The 22,808-nt window shown below is 50.3% G+C and overlaps 3 protein-coding genes across 4 annotated transcripts; 2 read left to right on the forward strand and 1 right to left on the reverse strand.

Annotated features, from left to right (window-relative positions):
• Window positions 1–311: 311 nt before the first annotated feature.
• Window positions 312–13,582, forward strand: TBC1D13 (TBC1 domain family member 13). 2 transcript variants are annotated; one of them, XM_049832371.1, is made up of 12 exons: window positions 317–638; window positions 757–830; window positions 1,447–1,487; window positions 1,976–2,037; window positions 2,325–2,424; window positions 3,810–3,892; window positions 4,038–4,197; window positions 5,035–5,242; window positions 5,943–6,106; window positions 7,642–7,802; window positions 8,032–8,089; window positions 9,122–13,582. In XM_049832371.1, the coding sequence occupies exons 1-12, from the start codon at window positions 616–618 to the stop codon at window positions 9,185–9,187; spliced, it is 1,200 nt and encodes a 399-aa protein (XP_049688328.1). In that variant the 5' UTR covers window positions 317–615; the 3' UTR covers window positions 9,188–13,582. The 2 variants fall into 2 exon arrangements, with proteins under 2 accessions (XP_049688329.1, XP_049688328.1); XM_049832372.1 differs by lacking the exons at window positions 8,032–8,089; window positions 9,122–13,582 and having other exon boundaries at window positions 312–638; window positions 7,591–7,689.
• A 79-nt stretch (window positions 13,583–13,661) lies between these two features.
• On the forward strand, window positions 13,662–16,395 carry ENDOG (endonuclease G). The gene is made up of 3 exons (XM_049832374.1): window positions 13,662–14,258; window positions 14,822–14,931; window positions 15,653–16,395. The coding sequence occupies exons 1-3, from the start codon at window positions 13,758–13,760 to the stop codon at window positions 15,936–15,938; spliced, it is 897 nt and encodes a 298-aa protein (XP_049688331.1). The 5' UTR covers window positions 13,662–13,757; the 3' UTR covers window positions 15,939–16,395.
• Window positions 16,396–16,603: 208 nt separating this feature from the next.
• SPOUT1 (SPOUT domain containing methyltransferase 1) lies at window positions 16,604–22,389 on the reverse strand. Its single transcript, XM_049833038.1, has 12 exons — window positions 22,306–22,389; window positions 22,189–22,231; window positions 21,869–21,991; window positions 21,380–21,539; window positions 20,632–20,721; window positions 20,233–20,282; window positions 19,862–19,992; window positions 19,355–19,427; window positions 18,892–18,990; window positions 18,095–18,197; window positions 17,382–17,529; window positions 16,604–17,188 (listed from the first exon to the last, which is right to left on the reverse strand). Exons 1-12 carry the CDS (start codon window positions 22,345–22,347, stop codon window positions 17,096–17,098), a joined length of 1,155 nt encoding a protein of 384 aa, XP_049688995.1. The 5' UTR covers window positions 22,348–22,389; the 3' UTR covers window positions 16,604–17,095.
• Between the last annotated feature and the right edge of the window lie 419 nt (window positions 22,390–22,808).

Below are 22,808 nucleotides of genomic sequence, written 5' to 3' on the forward strand. Positions count from 1 at the left end.
GCCGCATCCCGGCAAGGGCCTCCCCGGGGCTCCTCACGTCGCCCGGGCTCCAGAGCCCCGCGCCTCCCTCCCTTTCGCTGAGGGGACGCCGTTATTCGCCATTGCCGGCTGCCGTTTGCACGGGCCGTAGGCACCAGGGTTTTGTCTGGGAGGGCGCGACCGCCTCCGGGCTTCCCTCAGGGCTGCGACCGCCAGCGGGGCCAGGCGACCGGCGGTCGGGGACGGGGGGGGGTCGGGGACGGGGGTCTCTTCCGAGGCGGGCAGCGCAGGCAGCTCTAAGTGCTGCTGACGCTTGGTGTGTGCGGAGGGGGGGACCCAGCCCTCTGTCCCGCCAGGTCCCGGGTGGGAGCGTGGTGCCGTGACAAGGCACAACCCGCCGCCTGACCCAGCCTCCCCCCGCAGCAGGTCGGTGCTCTGAGACCGGCCCGGGGTGAGAAAAGCGGCGGGCAGCGACGGGGCTCATCGCCCCGCCCCTACCGGAGGGGGCGGAGTCACTGACTGTGGGATGGGCGGTGGCTAGGGGCGTGGTCTATAGGAACCCCGCCCACTCCCCGCGGGCAGGGTTTCCAGTCGGAGCGTTTATGCGGCGCGCGGGGAAGGGGCGCGGGGGCCGCCATGTCGCGGTTGCACCAGAGCAGGTCGGTGTTGGGGCCCTTTCCCCTGAGGGGGCGAGGAGGGGGAGTGGGTGTAGGGCTTTGTGGGGTCGGGGGGTGCCGGTAACAAACGTTGTAACGGTCGCGGCTCCGTTCCCCTCAGGATCGCGGATTTCCAGGAGGTGCTCGGCGAACCCACGGTGGCTCTGACCAAGCTCCGCGACCTCTGCTTCAGCGGTGAGCCGTCCCGGGGAGGTGTGGGGACCGGACCCGGCCTGGGCGAGGAGGGCGCAGGGCACGGCCCTCGGCCCCTGGCGCTGCCCCCCGCGGGGCTCGGGGCGCCTGAAGGCGCAGAGGCGGGCTGTCAGGCCCCAGGGCGTCCGAGGGCTGAAGGCCGCCTCAGCTACCGCCGAGTGCTCCCCGCCTAGAGCTGTTGTGGGGCGGCGGGTGTTGGAAACCCGAGGCCGGCGGGTGCGTTTTCAAGCCCAAGCTCCATCAGGCCGCAGCGGTCCCCACCCGGCCTTTGAGCACAGCCGCAAACTTCCAAACCCTTCTTTCCTCCCCCTGCCGCCGCTCTCCGAGATGGTTGTGGGTTTCGTTGCTTCGGCTGTGCCCTGTCCACCGCCTGCACCGTCCCCAGCTTTCTGCTTCCAAGGCTTGCCGCAGGTACCTTCCCCCCGTGGGAGGCACCGGCAAGTTTGGCAGCGGGTGTAACCCCTATAGCGTTCCTGTGAAAACTTCTTGCCCCCTGGGGAGGAAAAGTGCTGCCTTGCCTGTTTGTGTGGTGACGTTAGCAAACCGCGGTGAGGAGACTGGGGCTAACATAGTTATTTCTCTGCCTGATGTTCCACAGGAATTCCCTTTGATGGTGGGCTGCGCTGCCTGTGCTGGAAGGTGGGTTTTGCTTGGGCTGCTTTTGTTTCTTGTGAGTGATGCTTTGGGTTGCTTAGGTACATGCTATTTTGGCGCACTTAGAATTGTAAACAGCAAAAATCCAGAGCTTAAAAGCCACTCAAAATCAACAGTAATTTGTGGAGATCAGCACTGGCACAGTTGCAGTAGCATTTCCTGACACAGGACAGCCATCGCTTTGGATGATAGAAAGCAGCTGTCTGCTCTTTGCATGAGAGCAGTCCTCAATATTAAGCTAGGAGTGCATTTTGTTCAGGTTAACTATTGATCAAGCCTGCAAATAGGTCTATGTTGAAAACCAGTCCCCAGAATACTCCTGACTGTCACTTGGCAAAGCACTAGGCTTTCTGGAGAAAGCTCCCAGTATTTTCAAAGAGTCAGTTCTAGCCACTGTGTTTGGTTTGCTCATCTTACAGGTATATCAGCCCATTCTCCAAATGCTAATTTGTGTGCATCTGTCTTACGTGCAGATACTCCTGAACTACCTCCCTTTAGAGAAATCCTTATGGAGCTCTTTGCTGAAGAAACAGAGGTGAGGACATTGGTACTTGCCTCTTTATTTCTAATGATATCTGCAGAGAAGGAGAACAGTTCCTTAAATAATTAAGTATCTTCATAAAATGAATTGTTCTTGTGTGGAATGCACTGTTCTATAGACTGTCTGGGGGATTGACCTCTTCAGCTAAACTCAACTGAAGAGAAAATCAAATGCCTTATGGCTGAGCAGGGTGGTACAGAGAGATCTATTTGAACTCAGCCTGGGTGCTTACGTTGACTTAATCTTCTGCTTCATTGCAATTCCCCTTTTCTTCCTTTAAGGGATCTGTATTCCCAGTTCCTAAAGGAAATGATTATCCAGCCTGGGATCGCCAAAGCCAACCTGGGCGTTTCAAGGGAAGACGTGACCTTAGAGGATCACGTAAGTGCTGTTAAGCCTTTGTGTTGCAGAAAATTCCCCAGAGCTATAAACTGTTGTTCTGGAATCTGGACCCCTGGACTGCTCTTGGCTCTGTTCTCAAATGTTGTTCCCTGCTAGCAGGAGGTACAGCCTGGCACTTCTGTCTTACTAGCCTTCACTGTGAATTATTAGCAAGCACCAGTAGTTCTGAACAGAGCTCTTTTCTTTCCCTTCTCCCCTCCTTTGGGGCTAGCTGCCCAGGCTATGGGCCTTCTAGGGAAAGGGAGAGGCTCAGAAGAGGTACCTCTAGCAAAGAGACACTCTCGTAGGAAGTCAGGTCCCTGAGTGGACTCGGAGCAGGCTAATTGGAACAGAGGATATAGAAGAGGCAGGAGAGTCAAGTTGGGCAATAGCATGGAAGGCATGAGACTCATTTATTTCTAGTTGTGCTGCTGGCTTTTTTTTAAATTCACTATTTCCTGCATCCCTTGGCTTTTCCCTTCTCTGAAAGCACTGTTAAGAGTGTATGTGTTGGGGGAGGGAATGAAGTAACTGATCAGAAGAGACTGTAAAATGATACAACTGCTTCCATGACTGGTCTTGACCGTTAACTCCTCTGCTAGCGTAGTTATCTGTGCTGCTGTGATCTCTGGAGGCTTTGGTGCTGTAAAACTAGTGTGTTTGTAAAACTCCACGCGCACGTTGGCAGGTTACAGTGATCTTTGAATCTCTTGGAACGTTGCTTTTTCTGTTTTGTTTTTTTGTTTGTTTTGGTTTTTTTCTTCTCTCAGTTAGTTGTTAACTTTGCATGGATCTTGATGTGGAGAGAGGAAAGTGTGTGTGTGGAGAGGTAGTTAAGTTTGTCAAATTGGAAAACTGGTCAGATACAGGATAGGTTGTTTATAGTAGTATGTGTTTCCTTTTTCCTAGGCACAGTGGTGGTGCTTAATCAGCCTTCTCAGAGTTAAGATGGAGGAGGGTATTTGTAACTAACAACCACAATGTCTAAGTACTCTGTGAGTGGGTAACTCTAAGTACAAAGACCATCTCTGTTGTACAGGTTGGAGCTGCAATCAGGAATCTTATTGACACAGGACAAGATACCTGATTTGGGAACAAAGTCATTAAGAGGCAGGTGAAGAGGCATTGGAAATGTTGGCTCCTGCCTTTCTAAGTGAACCTGCATGCCCACTTGTTTCACAAACTCTGATCCGCTTCCTGCATACTGTGTGAAGAAACAACAGTAAACGTAGCTAGTGAGAGAAAAAAATTAAACCTGATGTGCTAGGAGCATGCTGGTACTAGATGACAGAGGCACAGAAGAAATGTTAGATCAGTGTATGTTTACTGAGGATTTTGATACGTGTGAAACATGCTTGTTCTGTTTCTGTTGTTTATTTCTTTAGCCCCTCAATCCAAACCCAGACAGTCGATGGAATACTTACTTCAAGGATAATGAAGTGCTTCTCCAGATAGACAAAGATGTCAGGTGTGTGAGGCATAATGAAACCGAGGGGTTTGGTTAACACATTGTACTTTGAAAACAAAGTTTAATATTAAACTGAGCCTCTCATTCAACATGGGGCATGTACTTCCTCCTTCTTATGCCTGATTTCCTTCTGTATCCATCCTAGGAGGCTGTACCCTGACATGGCATTCTTCCAGCGCCCAACGGACTACCCCTGCCTTTTAATTCTGGACCCTCAAAATGAGTTTGAGACGCTGCGCAAGCGGGTGGAGCAGACCACACTCAAGTCACAGACAGTGGCGCGAAATCGCAGCGGGGTTACAAATGTGAGATCTAGGTGGGGGCTGTCTGGGGGGCAAAGTGTCTTAGCTGATAAGGGGAAGGCTGTTTCTTGGGCTTTTTTCTGTTTCACTTTCTGCTTGTGCAGTGGCATTATCCCACTTGCTTGTGCAGCAAATATCCCAGCAGATACGTTCCATTCTGGTGGCTAGACACCTTTGTAGAACCCGTTGACGTGCCTGACAGTTAGTAGGGAATTAAAGGTGTATTTAATTTCAAGGATTATTTTTTCCTGACTTCTCGTGGAAGTTGGAGTTGCAGGAAGATGTGAGTATTTTATGCTTGACATGTGCCTTTCCATATGGGAACAAAACACTGAAGGGTTAATTTATTGAAGTTGAATTTAGGTAGTGTTCCACAACTTGATCTCATAAACCTGCAATTAGGAGAAGAGCTGGATATCTGCTGAAATGTGTGTTCTCTCTTTCCTCCTTCATGAGCGTTACAGTACAAGCACCATGTGCTGTTGCAGAAGGTGGTTTGCTACCATAACAGATCTATCCTTTTCCTCATACCGCTAACAAAGAAGTGGAACTGCTGTGGTTTCTCACTGCGTGGGATCAGGTGGTGCAATGATTCAGGGGAACTGTCTGTTGCTGCACAGACTGCTTTGCTCTTCAGGGATAGCCAGCACTAGGACTTCAGTGCCTTTGTGCTTACCAAGTTACTTGCCTTGGTTTATATGAACACGTGCCTACTTGGTGTAAGTTGTCCAAATCTTTTCGGGGGCTATGTGTATTTAAAAGCAAAGCTTGTCAAGTGTACAAAACTATCTGTGCCAGTTGGTTATCCTGAATCAGCCCTAGTCTTGCCTTGCTCTTCAGGTGAGCTCCCCTCTTAAAACAACTCCTAATTCTCTGAGCGAGTACGAAGTTCTGCCTAATGGCTGTGAAGCTCACTGGGAAGTGGTGGAGCGAATCCTGTTCATCTATGCCAAGCTGAACCCTGGGATAGCGTATGTTCAGGGGATGAATGAAATCGTGGGGCCTCTTTACTACACCTTTGCTACAGATCCTAACAGTGAATGGAAAGGTGAGAGACTCTTTTGGCCACTCAGTAATGGCTGTCATATTGCATGCTCTCTGCATAATGAACTGTTTTGGGAATGAGACTCTCTTTAAACAACTGTCTTTTGACTGATCAGGGCCAAAAAGCAAATACAGCAAGAGATGAGTTTTGGGGACCATAGCAAATTGATAAGAAACTGAGTGGGCTCTGGGTGGTGATGTCATGGGAAGTGAAGATTTTTGAGGGGTTTTTGTTTGTTTTGCATGGATCTAAGTTGCACTTTGTGAAACTTGAAATCCTTTTAGAAGCTCTTGTTTGCTCGTACTATATATAACCTGGTCAGAAAAGAATGGAATGGGAGTACTTTGCTTATTGCTTCTACTTCACAGGAGCTCCGAGGGTGTGTGCTGATGGCGGGGAGAGCAGATGATGTTCTTGGGCATAGATAACTTGTTTGTGACCCAATGTCATGAAGACCTCGTGTTGCACACAGGGGCTGTATCTGCAGTGGCTCTGTAGACATTTCTAGTTAAAAAAAAAAAAAAGTGTCTAGTCTTGTCCCAGACCAGGGAAGCCAAGATCTTGTGGGATCTGCTACTTGAATCCACTACAGCAACCAAATTATGGAGCAAAACCAGTTCTAAGTCTGTATGCCTCTGTCAGTCATGCTTCCTCTATTCCCCCACCATTTTTAATTTTTTTTTTTTTTTTTTTTTTTTTTCAGAACATGCTGAAGCAGACACATTTTTCTGCTTTACCAATCTAATGGCTGAAATTCGTGACAACTTCATTAAGAGCCTGGATGATTCTCAGTGTGGTATCACCTACAAAATGGAGAAGGTCTATTCCACCCTGAAGGAAAAAGATGTGGAGCTGTATTTGAAACTGGTGAGGAGCTAGGTGTTTCTCTGAGTCTCGGTTGGAATGCAAGCAGTGGAGCTTAATAGTGCATTTAAATGTCGACCAATTTTGTTAAACTGTTACTGTGCTTTAATAGAAAGGTTGAGAGAGTGTTTGAAGGGCTTTGCCTATGGGGCATAGAGGCTCTATTATCTATGAGCTGAAACGACCTCTCCTTGGAGTAAGCCTAGAGCGAGTTGACACAGCAGGTCTTTCCTCCTGCCTGACTGTGAAAGCAAACAATAGTTGTTGCAAAGCTGCCAGCTGTGAGTCCGAAGTGACTTGGCCACGATCCCTGGTCACCTGGGTTGTGGCTTAGTTAGGAGCTGGAGTCTTTGCTCTCTTCTAGTCATCAGGCAAAACATGAGTTTCACTGTAGAGTTTCTTGGAATTTGAGGTTACAGGAATTGTATGTCTGTCCTTAAGAACAAAACAAAAAACAGCCCCCACTCCGTGCACACACTTCTGTTGCCACTGGTTGCTCTGACGGTGCTAACTTAAACTGCATGGAGATCATTCTAGAAGTAAAGTGAAATCCAGCAGGCTGGACCATCCCACCCACCTAATTCTATCATTCTCTGTCATCCAGGGGTCTCCGAGTGTCTTGGGTTGGTGTGAGTTTTGTAGAATGTGCGGAAGGCAGCTTTTGTTGAAAACAAAAGTCTGTTTGGTGTAAAAATCCAAGGAGAATTTGGAAGGGAAAGCTGTTCTTGTTACTCCAGCCTTCACCAAATCACACTGAGATTTTTTCTGTGTTTGGAAAAATCAGGATATATTTCTTTTATAATCCAAAAGATGGTTTGTCAGCACAGTGACGTGACCCACGGTGTTGGCTGGTGGCCGATTCAGTGGGGAGAAAATAGACTGCTTACAGTTTGGCTGGCAGGAAATGGTCTTGGCCATGTAGCAGCTGGTCCTTAAGAATATCAGCAGGATCCTGAACTCGTTTGACCTTGATTAAACTTATGGTCCCTTGGATTTAACAGCAGAAAACAAGACGGCTTCAGGCTAGGAGTGCTTACAGTATGTTTTACTGACCATCAGTGCGAACTCTGTTCCATCTTTGTTTCTTTTTGTGAATAGTAAACCTTTTGATAAGTACAGGGCTTCTGGAAAGGAGAGGAAATCCTGACAAAACAGTGCCTCTGCTAGAGGGGGAGGGCTGTGGCTTTGCAGATAAAACACTGTTCAAATGGGAACATTAAAATTACTTGGCAAGTTTAACGGAACTAACACAAGTAGTGCCTTTAGGGAAAAAAGTGTCCTTTACTCCATGTTGTGGACAGAGGAGCATTTTCTGGCTTGTAGGCATGGAGCACGGCTGCATTTAAAATCTCTCCCAGTGTAGCTTGAATGTGAGAGTCTTCAAAGGAGGCAGTGGGTTTGCTGATGTTGCAGTACGAGTTGGCAGCTTAGAGCAATATGAGGGTAGAGATGGGGATGGAAACATGGGGTGCATCTCTTACTTGTAGGGAACTGGCCGAAAGCACGTATTCATTCTTTGCCTGGTGCATGTCTGACAGCAAGAACAGAACATCAAACCCCAGTTCTTTGCCTTCCGCTGGCTGACGCTGCTCTTGTCCCAAGAGTTCCTGCTGCCAGACGTCATCCGTATCTGGGACTCCCTCTTTGCTGATGATAAGCGGTTTGATTTTCTTCTGCTCGTCTGTTGTGCCATGTTGACGTAAGTACAGAGGTAGCCTTCCTGCTCTTTCCTTTCCATCCTTTATCTAAATCCGTGGATCCATGAGTCTTCTGTAGGCATGTGTCAAGGCATCCGGTGAATAGGTTAGTCACTTGTTACAGTGGTAGCAAAAGCATTTTCAAAAGCCTCTATAAGGGTACAGTGTAATCTGTTCTTAAAGTTCCTCTGTAAAGAGTCAAAAGTAGCTGGAATAATTTCCATCTTTCAGACTAATCCGGGATCAGTTGCTGGAAGGAGACTTCACTCTGAACATGAGGCTGCTGCAGGTAAGGATTAAATATAATTTGAGGAGTCTTGAAATAGTACTGTGAGAGAGGATGATAGTAGGGGTATGCCTGGCTGAAGAGAAGTACCAGATTTCTGATGGTTGCATGCAGAAAAATCTTAAGGTGGATCTTGCAGCATTCTCATTACTGGAAGTATGAATCTCTGCATGCTGTGGTCCCTACCACCCACTGGGAAACTGAACTCATGACAAATGACTGCTTTAACTTCCTTGGTGGTGGCGTCCCTGCTCCCTGTGCTGCTAACCAGATTTTCACTTCCACATGTAGAATGTGGCTGTACACTTTCTGTTTTGTCATCCTAGCTCTGTATGGATCTTTTCTCCTTCCTCCCCCTTTTTAGTGCTACAGTAGCAGTGGGCCCTATCTCAGAGAGTAATATTCTTTCTCTGATCTTCTGTTGGTGGAGCACAGTGCTGCTGTCTGGAGCCCAGCATTGTGATTAAAGTAAAGCCACCTTTTGCTTGTGCACCCATTCTGGCCTACAGAGAAATTGTCATAGACTAGAGATTTTTAATGTCTCTTGGTTTGTGAAAAAAAAAAAAAAATTCCAGCAAAGATGTGAAACCCTGTGTAACAGTATTAAATTTAGTGGCTGGAGGCTTTTGTTTAGTTCTGAGATCTGTGAGAGCCCGTGGTTGAGAACACCTGCACTGCACAGTAGGAAATCTCTGATTCTGCCAGTTCCTGCTTTGGGCTGTGCAAGATACTGGCTTTGATAAGGCTTTCTGGCATGAAGGTAGCCCTTGTAGCAGGCCAGCTTACTGTGCCCTTGGAGGACAAATTAAAAAAAAAAACAACCAACCAAACAAAACCCAAACCAACTCTCTTGAAGGGTATTGAGGCTCGATCAGTTACAAAACAGGAACCTGAGCTGTTAAGGGAGTAACTGAATACAGCTGTATGTTATAATAGGCGAAGAATACTGTTATCAAGGTTTGCCCTGCTTAAGTGAAACGGTGTGTACAAGAAACCCTAGGTAGTCACCTGTGTCACTTTGTTTCTTTGACACAGGATTATCCTATCTCTGACGTTCATCTGATTTTGAAGAAGGCAAAGGAACTTCAAGATTCCAAATAGTCCATGAGCCTAACAAAAGGTGTCAGAGAACTGTATGGCAGTGGATCCCAGGAGATGCCCCCATGCAGTGTGGTGCGTTAAAGCTCCTAGTGGTCTCTGCAGGACTTCAGGTTTTGTGTTTGGGCTACTGGCCACCTTGAAGACTTCCTTCTACTCTATTTATTAGGTCAAGGACTGATTACTTCCCCATCTACTTGGGTCCTGCACTCCAGATTTTTTCAAGTCTCAAATGCCTCTGTGCTGCCAAAAGCAGTTCTTTGTATCTTTTTTTAATGACTTAAGTTTGGGGAGAAAGAAACAATCTGTCTGCATATCCCTGAAGGAATGGACTCCTGTATGATGGAAGTAACACTTGGAGTAACTTCTAATGGGGAAGGGATAAGCTGCAGTCCAGTGGATTTTGGTGGGTGAGTATAGAAGGATCTTCCTCCTGTGAATAGAATGTATTGCAATGAAGTCACGCATCCTGCCATTCCAGTAGCTTCTAGATTCTCCTCCCTTGTGTCTGCACTTGGCCATCCCTGGGGTGTGCAAAGAAGACTGCATCAGTTTCTGGGGATTGTCATCTGACATCTGGCAGTTTGGACCCCTTTGCCTGGGAAAGAGACCTTGAGAAGCTGAGATGGGAGGAGACGATTACAGCTGGTGGCTTTGTGCACTGCAACTGCCTGAATCCAGAATCGCCTTATCAACAAGGTGTCCTTGAAAGCAAGACTGTGGTGGTTTTAATCAATGAGTGAAGTGCAGTTTGAAGTCAAGCCTTATTATGCACAGCCTTAGAGCAGGAGCATGTTGCTGCAGGGAGGCCTCACGCTGCTTTCCTTGCTCTGAACTGGAGCATATCCAGCTACAGTCAGGATTCTGAAATACAAGAAATGGGCATCTAGTCACCTGCAATGAAGACAGCCGTATTTAGGGGCTTATACAGGCATGGCGCTGGGGTTTTCTGCCTCTGTGGCCTGCATAATATTACCCTGCAGAAGCTCTGGTCATAGTAACCTTGATATTGTCTCATCATACTTCTTGCCAGGAAGAGACATGGTACAGGTCTGACCTGCAAGTAAGAGTCCTTTTCTGGTGTCATCCAGTGGGCGTACAAGCATTTGTCATTAGCTGGCTGCTGGGGCTGATCCACTTTTCTGTGTACCAGTCCTGTTGGAGTCACATTCCTGAGGTGGACACTTGTCCCTCCTGAGAGGGAAACCGCTGCATTTCAAATACAGCGGAGCAGGCTCAGGTTGAACATCAGCTAAGACAAACTGTGGAGAGAACTGCTAACCTGCCGGCAGCGTCAAGCTGATCAGAAACCTTAATCCTCAAAGGGAGAAACTGCCAGCAGCCAGGTGCTTGGGTGGTGCAGAAGCTCTTGAGTGAACACTAATCCAGCATGCTTTTCCCTTTCTGTGCTGTGCTGGCTCACCTCTGCATAGCTCTTTGACACTGCAGTTTTCGGTATTTATGGGTATTGATTTGTTAAAGGTCAGTCGTCTTTGTAAGATCTGCTTAAGCTGCTGATGGCCTAGAATCGCCCTAGCAGGAGGGATGTGGTCAGCCTTCAGCTTATTTCCTTCACTAAAGGCCGGTTCTTTACACGCTACGGTAATTCTCACAAAGGTGTGTGGGGAGACCGGAGGACAGGTTGATGCATGTACCTATGTTCTTATTGGCAATCCCAAGCAATCTCTGTCTCTTCAGAAGACGCTCAAGTAACACTGGTGCAGCCAGGTGTTGCTGCTGTGGTGGAGCAAGAGCAACTGAAGACTTAAAACAATCTGTAATTAATACCTGTGGCTAATGGTATCCCTCTCTGCTGCAATCCTTTCTAGAGAGTAGAGTTTTCCTCAAAGAAATATGGAACTGATAGACCAGGACAGCCATGTGATGAAGCATCCTGTCTGCTCTAACTACTGGATGGATGTTCTTCCTGCCTTGTATCACTGAGCTGTTCCAGGTAGTGTCATGGCCTGAGCTCTTGGGCACCCTGCACTAGTGAGGCCAGTAGTCAGACCTCGTGTGGCCAAATGGCTAGCTGGTAGGCGCAAATGTAGAACCGGAGGGTCAAACGCTTAGGCAGAATTGGACCTCCTCCAAACACTTCTGCCTCCGAACTGCTCTAAATACTGTTGTAGCTCTCTCACATTCCATGTACAACCTCCCTGAATACCTGGGCTGTTCATTTTGGGTCCCCCTGGCAAATGCAGGGTTCCTTTATGCTGTATTTTCTCACTGCTTAACAGGAGCATCCATGAGGGTTCCTGCTCTGATTAGCTAGAAGCCTCCTTAACATAGCCTGAGGAGGCAGCAGGCAAATCGGGATTTAAGCATTACTTGTAGATGAACTTCTGCTTGTTTTCAGAGTAGCGTTTGGGTACTGAGGTTGACCTCCTGCAGTGGAGTTGCCCAGCTCTGAGTGAGGTGCTGGTCTGTAGCATTACAAACGCTCGAGGAAGACAGCGGGGGAGGTGGCTACTCAAGTAGCAGTGCAGGTGGCTGTCTGGGTATGGGTGTCAGGCTGCCTTTTCCCTACCGAAGTGCTGAAGGGTTTACAGTATGCCATCTTGCTTCTCTGTAGGGGGTGACAGGAAATGCTTTTAAAAGGAGTCTGCAGTGGTTTAATGGGATGCAATGAGAGCTTTGCTGCTGGGAAGGTTCTCTGGGATAAATTCTCTAGCTTATCCAGACTATGGCTGCTAAACTGATTGAGTCGTTCTTTGGGGAGAACTTGTAACAACTTTGATACACCCAGGCAAGCTGCTTCCTACATGAAAAGCTGTTTTATATTTTAGCACCTCCTGTGTGGTAGGACTTATGCTGTTGAAAAGGGCTGTGGAAAGGAGTTGTTGCACTTTTCAATGACTTGGGACATCCATGTCTTTATTCTAAGATTTTTCTTCTTTCTTTAAGAGCAAACCAGATTTTCTGAGGGGAGAAAAGAAAGTCTTGTTACCAACTTTTGAATTTCCTCATGAGTTTCCTTGGCTTCATTCCTCAAAGGCTTTTGGTGATTATTTTTGTTGTTGTTGAGGTCAGATGTTATTTAACTAGTGGTTCCTTGCTTGTGTGGCCAAGTAACAACTGCTCCACCCTTGAGATCTTTCCACCTCTGATTTCTTTCAATCCTAATCTGCTGCAGGAGCAGTGAGGTTGGCTGAAGTGGCAGGTCTTTGAGTTGGGACGTGTTAGTCTGGGGTGCCTTGGGTGCCCCTTGTTTCATAGGGGCCTAAACAGAGGATGTTTAAATAGCTCTTACAACACATTCCTCACAGGCAGGACTACTGCCAGGCAGGGGAAGGGACCTATCTTCAAGTGGGAAGGAAAAACGGGATACTGCTGGATGTGGGGAGAGATGAGCCTTCCCTGGGAGGAAGAGGTCTGCTCTACCTGCACCTTGCTGTAACTCAGGATTGAGGGAACTTTGTGGCTTTTCCAGTGAGGTAGAAGCAACAGGATACTAGAGATCAAGTCGATGGTGGTCACTCAGAACACTGATTTGGAGTTTGAATTCTGTGACTTAGAATTATTCACGGTTTGGCAGTGAGCAGAATGAAGGCCAGAAGTTGCTTTGGGGGAGTCCGGGAAAGCAGAGGCTGTTTTCCCTTAACGAGTGTCAGTGACTGTTTTAGCTGTTTGGAGCACTCTTCTAAAATGCCCTTTCACCAAAAGAGAGGAACAAATAACACTTTTTTTTTTTTTTTTTTTTTTCCCCTTACCTTGTCTGGAAGGAATTGCCAGAACAGGGTATAGAGAAGACTTTATCACTCTAACACTCTTTCTTTTATGCTTCTTTTTAAACACTATTTTTATAATGCTTCCTTTAACTAAAGGGATGGCTTTGCGCAAACATCTCTCGGTGATGTGACCGGCCGTGTTGAGCGTGGAGGTAATGCTGCTACAGGTGACGAGTACACTATTTCTAAACGCTCTCTGCGATGGCGGCTGGGGGGGGGAACCAAGCGACCGAGGAGCAGCGGTGAGCTGTGGCTCCGTGCTGTCAGCTACCCCCTCTCCCTCCCCACCTCCCCTTCGGCACCACGGTTTGGCTTTGCCTTCGCCCACCCCGCCGCTGCCTCGTACCGCGGGGCCGGCTGCACCGGGGCCGACCGGGGCGGAGCGGTGACTTTTCTCGAAGAAATAAAAAAAACCAACCAACCAAACAAACAAAAAAACCCTGCAAAGGTAACGCTGCGACTGCGGATGCTGCGGGGCTGGGAGAGCGGTACCCGCGGGTGGGCGGCCGGGGCCGGGGCGGACCGTCCCCGGGAGGTCGCCGTCCTGTCCCGTCCGCCGCCCCGCTGACCGTTCTTTATTTTTGTACTTTCTCCTCCGAGCCCCTCTGTCGGGGCCCCTCGTTTAATGCCGTTCTTTCCTTTGTCCTAATAAAATGGTTTCTTTGCACGCCGGTGCCGCAGACGCTTCTGTCGCCGCCGCCGGGTCCCGGGGGGATGGCGGCGTCTCCGCGGCGCCCTCTCGCCCTTAAAGCGGCGATGCTGCCGCCGCTGCGGGCCCCCGCTTCCGCCAAGCCACGGCCCGTTTAAGCGTCGGCCGCTCCCGCGGCCCAAGCGCACGGACCATGCTGCGGGGCCGGTGGCTGCTGCCCGGCGCTTCCCTGGCCCTGGGCGCGGGGCTGGGGGCGGCCCTCACCGCCCGCCGCCGGGCCGAGGGCCGTGAGGCGGAGGGGCTGCTGGGCCGCCTGCCCGTCCTACCCGCCGTGGCGGCGGCGGCGGGTCCGCCGGCCTTGCCGGGCTCCGGGCGGACCGAGCTGACCAAGTACGGGCTGCCCGGGCTGGCGCAGCTGCGGAGCCGCGAGTCCTACGTGCTGTGCTACGATCCGCGGAGCCGCAGCGCGCTTTGGGTCATCGAGCAGCTCAACCGGGAGACGCTCAGCGGCACCTCGGACCGCGCCGCCTGCGATTTCCAAGAGGACGATTCGGTGCACGAATATCACCGAGCTACCAACGCCGACTACCGCGGCAGCGGCTTCGACCGCGGGCACCTGGCCGCCGCCGCTAACCACAAGTGGAGCCAGAAAGCCATGCGGGACACCTTCTACCTCAGCAACATCGCCCCGCAGGTAGGGATCGCCGCGGGAACCGGTTCGTGTGTGTGCATTACCCCCCCCGCCCCCCCGGGGCCGGGGGAGGGCGAACCGGAGCTGCCCGTGTTCAAGGGCAAGCGCTGGTCCCCGCTGGAAACCGCCCCGGGGAGTCTCCGGCTCTTCGGTGGCCTTGTTCCTGGGGCGGTTCAGGCAGAGAGGGTCCGAAGCGGCCACAGGCACTCGGGGCCGCCGTGTTTTCCGCTAAATTTAACAACGGCCATCCTGCAAACGAACCTGCCCCGCCGTGTTTCTCGCAAGCCACGGGAGACGCCGTTCCGGGCAGCTCCTCGCGGGAGCAAAGTTAAACAGGCGGACGAACGGTCTCAAAAATCATGGGTTGAGGCGAGCGGGTTCTGTTCCTGGGTGTGCAAACCAGGACCTCGCTGTACGCAGCGGAGGCGATAGCGGAGATCTCTTCTGGAAAGTGCTTAGGGCACTGTGAGATGTGTTAGAGAAAGGCAGGTGTTATTGCGCTGAACAGCGAGGAAATTCCCCAGGGACTGACTTTGCTGCCTGTGTTGCCCTGGTTGTGTTTCTAGGATCCTCATTTAAACCAGAATGCCTGGAATAACCTCGAGAAGTACAGCAGAAGCTTGGCAAAGAACAACAAGAACGTCTACGTCTGCACAGGACCCCTTTACCTGCCCAGGTAAACACAAGGACCAGGCCAGGACCATGCTTGAAAGATGCATCGTGCTGGGAAAAGAAGGCAAACTGAGGGGGTGCAGCCTTCCAGCTGCTCCCAAATGGGAGTGATCTGCTAAGGGCCCGCTTAGTAAGTGAGACCAGCTGTGCACAGAGGTTCTGTGGAAATGTTACTTAGGATTAGTTTGTGTATTTCCCATTCAGTTGATTATTTCGTGAGTAAGGGTGGGTTTCTTGAGCTACAACATAACCCAGTCGCTTTTGTTTGCAGTCCTTAACAATCTAGCAGTAATCGGTTACTAGATTATTAGATTAACAAATTAGACTACAAACCTCTTCCCTTCAGAATAAAGATTCTAGGTTTTATTTCATGAACTATTTCTCCACTTAAGAGCATGACTTAATTTGCAAAGATCTTTGTATAGCGCTAAAGAGCAGCTGTCTAATGTTGAGATCTCTTCAGCAGCAGGAAATAGCTTGGAAACGCTGTTAAAAGAGATTCAGCAGGGAAGGGATTTGGGGGGAGCAGACCCCAATACACAGCTCAGACTCATTATGTCACGTAGCTTCTGTTTCAGCAATGTTTTTACACCCCTGCCGCAGAAATAGGGCTGCTCCCTGCCATGCTGTGGAGTGGGGGCTTACTTAGGAGGGGTGGTGGAGGGCTGATGGGGTGGATGTGGCACCAGACTAGGAGATAACGTGGAACATTGCTGTTGGTGCAGGATGGAGGCCGATGGGAAGATGTACGTCAAGTACCAGGTTATTGGGAAGAACAATGTGGCCGTTCCCACCCATTTCTTCAAGGTGCTCATCTTGGAGAAGGAAAGCGGGGAGATTGAGTTGCGCTCTTATGTGATGCCCAACAGCCCTGTGGATGAGAAAATCCCCCTGGAACGCTTCCTGGTTCCCATTGAGAGCATTGAGCGAGCCTCAGGGCTCCTCTTTGTCCCAAACATCTTAAAGAGAACAGGTAACTTGAAAGCCATAACAGCTGGAAACAAGCGTTGAACCCTGACTAAACAAATCTAGGTATCCCCTGGTAAGGGACTAAAAGCAGTCATCTGCAGAACACTAGTTCCTTGTGCAATTTTAAATGTGAGAAATAAGAATCAAACCAATGCTTCTCTTTACCCTTCCCCTTGTCTCGTGCAACAGTGAAACACGCACACGCAGCAGGTCTCAAGGGCAGGTCCTGCAGAAGGCTCCTGGGCGTCTCACACCATCGTAGGTCTTTAGAATTTGCCCCTAATCTGCAATATGGAGCATACCCCTGTAATTGCTCCCTTTGAGTTGTGTTCACCTTAAGACACAAAGGGAAGTTACTTCATTTCTGCTATTTAGCAGGGAAGGATGGGAGCAAGATGGGTGCAGGGGGAGGAGAGGAAAGGTTCCTGCCTTTCTGTGGCCAAAGGATTGTACAATTGTTTTCTTTCAGAAGATGGTTTTAGCAGTAAAGCTTTGAACACCCACAATATTGGTTGTTTCTTATCTGCTCTTACCAAAGCTCTGAATATCTCAGCAGGAGTGGGGAGGACAGAGCCAACTTTTCCAGCTGCTTTCCTGTTGAGCTCACTATAGGCAGAGGTTAAGGCATCATAGATGGAGCCAAACTGTAACAAGTTATGCTGATGTGCTTTAGCGCCGAGGCAAAACTGAAGCTCCAGCCCTTCCTGCTGTTGGGAAGGATGAAGCCTTAGAGTTGAAGGGGGAGGGCTGGGGGGAAGTCAGAGTGAGACGGCAACAGCTTCTTGGCATAAGGATTAAGTTTTGACTTCCTGTAAGTCTGAAGGCCACATGGCTCCAGAGGCACTGAGCACGCAGGATCTCTGGCCACTGAGTGCCCATCCTCTACACCAAGACACTCACACGGACTTCAAAGCAGCTGAGGTTCCATCCTGCTTTATTCCCCACCCCAGACGTTGCTGAGACCCACCCAGTCTGCTGCCAGGCTTGTCCCAGCTGCTGAGAAGCAGCAACCAGCCCTTGGCTGGACCATGCAGGCAGGAGGGCACGGACTCGCTGGGTGCAGCCATACACTTGGTCAAGCAGCACTACCAGCTTTAGTCACACTGTGTCTTGGCCCCATCAGGCTCCTGGAGTGATTTGCCCAGCACCCTGTGTTTGAACAGCTGCTTCCCCAAGGCAGTCCTCAGCTGATGGCAAGGTCAGTGGTTTTCCTTCCCACAACTGTCGCTGGGTGTCTTCACAGCCTCATTGATGTGGGGTCTCAGTGCAGACAGAGAGATCAGCAGTGCTTCCTGGAACAGACCCAGGTGGCAGTCAGAACCGCTGCTCTCTGAGGAGCGCCAGACAAGCCAGCCACTCTTTGCTGAGGCATCATCGTGGAGAACGATGCATGGGCTGTATGTGTCACTGCCAGAGGCAGAAACACAGCACTACTCTGCACACACAGGCATTGTGCCCCACCACACCACTGGCCACCAGCCCTACCTCTGTCCGGATGGTTCTGCTGCCTTGGCTGGGACAAGTGTTTAGGTAGAAGTCAAATAAGACACTTGGGTCAGTGACGTCCAGGTTGGGGTCCACGTCAAGCCCAGCTTCCAAGCCCTCAAGACCTCCAAAGACAACAAGGGCATGCCTAGGGGAGAGCACAGAGACAGAGTGAGGGGAGACTGCCTCTTATCCCTGTACCAAGGCAGATGCTACGAGCTTTACATAGGAGAGCTGCTCATGTGCAACCTTCAAGTGGATTAAGAACTGGCTTCACATGAACAGTTCTCTTAACCTGATCTGCAAGAAGCAGAATCATTCCTTTTGTTCAGGTATCCGGGTCTATGTTCAAGCTTCTCTGTGCCACTGAAGCAGGGAGCTGTGTCCCTTGCTGACAGTGCCCAATGCAGCTGCCTCCCTGACAAAGCTCCACAGCACTTGGCCAGTGCGACAGTCCCTGCTACCAACTCCAGAGAAACAGGAAAGGAATTGGCGTTGTCCTGGGGAACTTCCCCCAGCTTCTGTCACGCAGAGGAATGCGCATTGATGCAAAAGGGACCAGCAGAGCACAGGAGGGAGCCTGCAGGCAAGTCTTGCACTTGTATCTGGGAGTGTTCCTGCCTGGGAGAACACCAAGGCCACAGAGCAGCTATGCTGCCTGCAGCAGGCCTCCCTGGGGACTCTGAGTGGGGCCAAGCAGACAGGACACAAACCTGAAGGAGGGGAGAGCGACCTGGTCCACAGAGCTGCCCCGCTCTGAGGTGCCAATACAGAGATCGTAGCCTTCCTTGAACGGGCACTCTGAAAAGACAGCACCTGGGAAACAAACACAATGTGTGGTTATTTATGTGGTGTCCTTGCCCATGCTGCGTGCCTTCTAGACAGGTACAAACTCTACAGGTAGCAGCAGAAGGAATAGCTTTACAGTGCCACCAGTGCATCAGGAGGCAGAAGAATGATTCCTCTTTCCTACATAATTCCCTTGTTGCAGGAGTCTCTGGCACCCTTCTCAACTGCAGTACCTTTTCCTCAAAGATCAAGCAGGTGCCAGAAGCCATTCCTTGACTAATGGCTTACAATTTTCCTAGGAGGTTCAATCAGTCAGAAGACAGGAAGAGTATTTTGCAGGGCTCTTGAGCTCAATGTCACTGCTATCTTTGATGTGAATGAGTGGAGGTAGTTATCACAGAAATGGAGATGCACTGGCTGGAGATGGACAGCACCAACTCTTATCTCCTGCTACAACATGGAGATTTGGAGCAATGGTGAGCAGAAGTACAGGACAGAGTACTGGTGGGTGACTGGGGTGATTCATGCCCCTAGCTTTAGCCCTTAAATTTGACTGCCACATGGCTGCTACCTGCACATGTAAGCTGCCTTTGAGACAAAGGAGATTTCTGTGAAAGAGATACTAATGTGTGCTGCAGATGTGCAGCCAATAGGCCTGAAATTGGCGTGGAAGCCCAGGCAGAGACATGGCAGAGGCCAGAGAACCCCTGCAAATACTTACTCAGGCAGGAGGCAAGGCGGACACTGTAACCCCAGTATAAGCCTGAGACTGTCCGAGGGTGGTGTGAGGACACCACGGTGCCTTTCCGCACTTTAGCTTCTGAAAGGGAAGCAAAGACATTAACAGCCCCTGTGATCCCCTAGTGAGAGCTGGATTTGAGCAGCCACATACGACAGTTTCTCTGGGGCAGAGCACTGACTTGGTGTACAACCAAGAATCGCCCTTTTGAGCGCATTCTGGAAAGGGTGCAGTTTGGGCTGTTTATTGTTGGTCAAAGAGCTGATAGTTCTTTCCAGTTAGCTAGGGAGGTATGGTAAAGGTGTTACTAAAATTGTGTGTGGAGTGAAGGGAACGTGCAGAGCTGTTGGGTACCTTCAAACATTAGTAATCTGAAGACTGTCATATGGAAGGACCAGCTGCTACAGGACTGAAGTTTACAGATGCTAATGGAGCAGTGCATTACCTGGCTTCTGGGGTTCCTCCAGGCGCACAGTGACGCGCAGACCGGGGTTCAGCTGTCTGTCAATCTGCACCTCCTGCAGTGACAGTCACCATCAATGTCAGACATTCTGGAAGTACTGGGGAAGGTGGGGAAGGAAGGGAACCCTCTGAAGAAGTGGGGGGTCTGTTCTGGCCTGGAGCTGGAATGAGGAGCTCTGCAATCAGGGCCTGTGTGGTACATGCAGTGCAGACTAGGCTCAGGGTGGCTGGGTCAGCAGTCTGAGACTTATTTTGCTGCTCAAACGTTCAGCTTCAGCAGTGAAGCAATGACGTGCTGGAATGGGCAAGCCCGCCAGGACTCAGGAAGCTACAAACTTTGATGAGCCAGAAGGGACAAGATAGCAACAGAATTACACCCCACGGCAGCCCACTATGGCCTTCAGACACCCAGCAGTACCCACCCTGTCCGCTTCAAATCTGCCAGAGAGACAGGGAAAATTGTTTTGGGATCTGTGAGTAATAGACATACCTTCCTCATCCCACAGTTAACAAAAGAGCCTCTGCCTGGCTTAGTTGGCCGGTCCAATACTACGCCTTCTCGGTACTCTGAATCCTCATCCACCCGCATGTGGTGGGGGCTGTCCAGGGGGTTGAGAAGCCCTAGAACAGCACAGGCAAAAGCAACCGCTAAGGAGGGGACACAAACTGTGGGAACACAGGTGTAAGTACAACTGCTCCACTGCCCCCTCCCTTTCTGACCCACCATACTAAAGCATAGCCCCTTGTCTGCACTCTGAAGTGGGGAAAAGTTATTCAATTCTGTCCATCCCGTGCAAAACAAGAGCCAGAGCTCAGGAAGGGGAAGCCAACAGTTTTGGACAGAGACAACTGAATCATTACCTGCAAACTGCAGATCCTCATGTTTTGGAAAAAAGGATTTCCGCAAGTACCTGTTATTAGAGAAGGTTCAAATGTGAAAACAGTTGCTTCTAAGGAATCCAAGCCTCAATTCTAGCCCTGTTCTGACTCAAAGGAGCCAAGTACAGAGAAAAGCATGCTTAGCTCCCTCAATTCCCTGATCCACTTTTAATGCATCATGCAGGTTGTCTCCTGCATTCACTGCTCTTCTTTTAGTTAAACTTCTGAACCAGACATGTGAAACAACTAGATCCTGTGTTCCTGCATAATTATGCAATATAAACAGAATTTGGCTCCTGCTCCCATAGCCTCTAGCGTGAGATACCCATATAAGTCAGTTGTGATGCAAAGTGATGCGCAGTCCGACCATGGTGGACTTACTGAGGGCACTCCAGGTACTGCAGGATCCGAGCCAGCTGCACACAAGCCTTGCCTCTCCTCCCAATTCCTTCAAAGTCCCCCTCCACGCTCCTGAAAGAGAAAGAGAGCAGCCTGTGAACTCGGCAGGAGACTGCACAGCCCCAAACCGCCTGGTCTCCAGAAGACTAAGCCTTGCACCTTAATCTGAGAACAGCAGCACACCCCCTCCACTCCCAAGAAGTAAATGGGCTGCCTTGTAGAAGGGCTACTCCAGAAGTAGAGACTGTTAACAAGTCATATTTAGAACTCTCTGTAAACCAAATACCTTTTTAAGTTTTTTGGCTTTTTTTTAATCTTTGTGTATTTGTGTATTGACACAACCTGGCAGCTGGATACTACAGGATTGCATGACTTGGCCAGTTAACTCAGATGCAGGTCCAGGTAAAAAGCTGAAGGAACAGGAATTTTTCTTGCATAATGATATAGGCACACCCCATCCCTCCATAGCAAGATTTAAGAGCACAGGAGAACTTATCTCCTGCTGCTTTGTCATCCCCGTGCTGGGACAAACGATCCTAGTTGCCAGGGCAGTTAAGTCAACATCTGTGTCCAGTGGTATAGGGGTCCCTGTAATCCTGGCATCTGAGAGAGGTTCAACCATTTGCTTGAGGTACACACAGTTCTTTGCTAGTCTTAGCTTAATAAAAGATTGAAGAAACAGAACGCAGAGAGGGAACGTTTTCTGTAGAACAAAATGGCTCCTCCTTACTTTACATCTTCTCCATCCTCGTCAAACACTATGATCTCATCCACACAGAAGATGGCACAGGCCCGAGCAATCTGTCCAGCAAGGTATGTCCGCAGCTCCAGCGACTGGGCATTGTTCAAGATAGAGCCTGGCAGGGCTACGCTCAGTGTGTAGTGACGCCCTGGGGAACAGAGTGCGATCAGAAGTGAGCCACGGTGTGACAGCTGCATGTACAGCATTTTATTTACTACTTCAGCTGCAGTTGTGATGGGTGAAAAAAGCAACCTCTGTTTCTTAGATTTTAATCACAAGTTTTCTCTTAAGAAAGGTCTCTCGTGCAGCGCTCACTGCCTCATGTTCATGCCTGTTTATGTGTGTGGATTGATCTATACCAGATCTACGAAGCTGAGCATCACCTTTCCTATTGACACGTCAAACAGACTGACTTTTACAACTAAGTTCTCACAGGTCTTTCACCCAGGCCTCCCCATCAGGTCACAGTGGCGTCACCTTTGTCTTCCTTCTGCTCTTCCTTCTGCTTCTCGGCTTGTTTTTCTGCCAGCTCCCGCATCCGCTGTTTTTCCAGTTTCTTCAGAAGCTTCATTTCCTTCCATTTTTTCTTCTCTGCTTTCCCTGGAACAGACAACAACCCCACGCTTTAAACAACGAGCCGGGGGATGGCGGGTGGGCCGCAGGCCAGGACACCGCGGTGAGGGCCGCGCCGGGGTACGGGAGCGCTGAGGGAGGGCTCCATCCCGGCCCGGGGGACCCCCGCGGCTGCGCCCCGCTTTGCCCGCCCGCCCCCAGGCCCCGTAGGGGCCCGCCCTTACTCTCCTGCTTCCAGCGCCGCCAGTCCACCTTCCTCTCCTCAGCCTGTGGGAGACAGCGACCGTTACCGACGGGATCCCCTCAGGGGCCGCCCGCGGCAACTCCCCCCCTCACCCCACCTGCGCCCCTTTGGGCCGCTTGGCCGCGCTGCTGTCCGCCATCTTCTGCCCACGCTCCCCACGGCCACGCCCCTCCGCGGTGGTGATTGGCCGGAGGACGGCGTCACGTGGGCCAATGGCCAGGCAGGGGGCGGGGTAGTGTTTAAGTCGCTGCGCGGGCAGTTAAGCTAAGCAGGGGCTGTCGCGTTCTGCGGGCGAATGGGTGACCGCAGAGACACTATGGCGGGGCGGAGGTGTAGCTCGGAGGCGGGGGGGGAGTGTGTAAAATTTGGATACCCGTGTCTGGGTGTCTTTGCACAAGCACTGTGTGCGTGTTGGAGGACGGGGGGGGGATGTACCTGCCCCTTGCGGGGCGTGTCACAGCCTAGAGCAAGGGCCCACGCATGTGTGGATGTTGCAATTAATCTTTATATTCATAATCTAGTCTCGCAGTTGTTTATCTGTTTTGGTGATTGCAGCTCTCCCAGCATTTGGCGCGTATATGGGTCCAAAAGGGCCTTCAG

Source organism: Accipiter gentilis, chromosome 29 (assembly GCF_929443795.1).
Source record: "Accipiter gentilis chromosome 29, bAccGen1.1, whole genome shotgun sequence".
NCBI lineage: Eukaryota > Metazoa > Chordata > Aves > Accipitriformes > Accipitridae > Astur > Astur gentilis.

Coding starts and splice junctions, on each gene's coding strand:
- TBC1D13 (XM_049832371.1), top strand. CDS start 616: ATGTCGCGGTTGCACCAGAGCAG. Junction 831..1,446: donor CCGCGACCTCTGCTTCAGCG/GTGAGCCGTCCC, acceptor GATGTTCCACAG/GAATTCCCTTTGATGGTGGG. Junction 3,893..4,037: donor CAGATAGACAAAGATGTCAG/GTGTGTGAGGCA, acceptor TATCCATCCTAG/GAGGCTGTACCCTGACATGG.
- ENDOG (XM_049832374.1), top strand. CDS start 13,758: ATGCTGCGGGGCCGGTGGCTGCTGCCCGGCGCTTCCCTGGCCCTGGGC. Junction 14,259..14,821: donor TCAGCAACATCGCCCCGCAG/GTAGGGATCGCC, acceptor TTGTGTTTCTAG/GATCCTCATTTAAACCAGAA. Junction 14,932..15,652: donor GGACCCCTTTACCTGCCCAG/GTAAACACAAGG, acceptor CTGTTGGTGCAG/GATGGAGGCCGATGGGAAGA.
- SPOUT1 (XM_049833038.1), bottom strand. CDS start 22,347: ATGGCGGACAGCAGCGCGGCCAAGCGGCCCAAAGGGGCGCAG. Junction 20,722..21,379: donor GAGGATGGAGAAGATGTAAA/GTAAGGAGGAGC, acceptor TTTCTCTTTCAG/GAGCGTGGAGGGGGACTTTG. Junction 17,530..18,094: donor GTCGCTCTCCCCTCCTTCAG/GTTTGTGTCCTG, acceptor GCTCTCCCCTAG/GCATGCCCTTGTTGTCTTTG.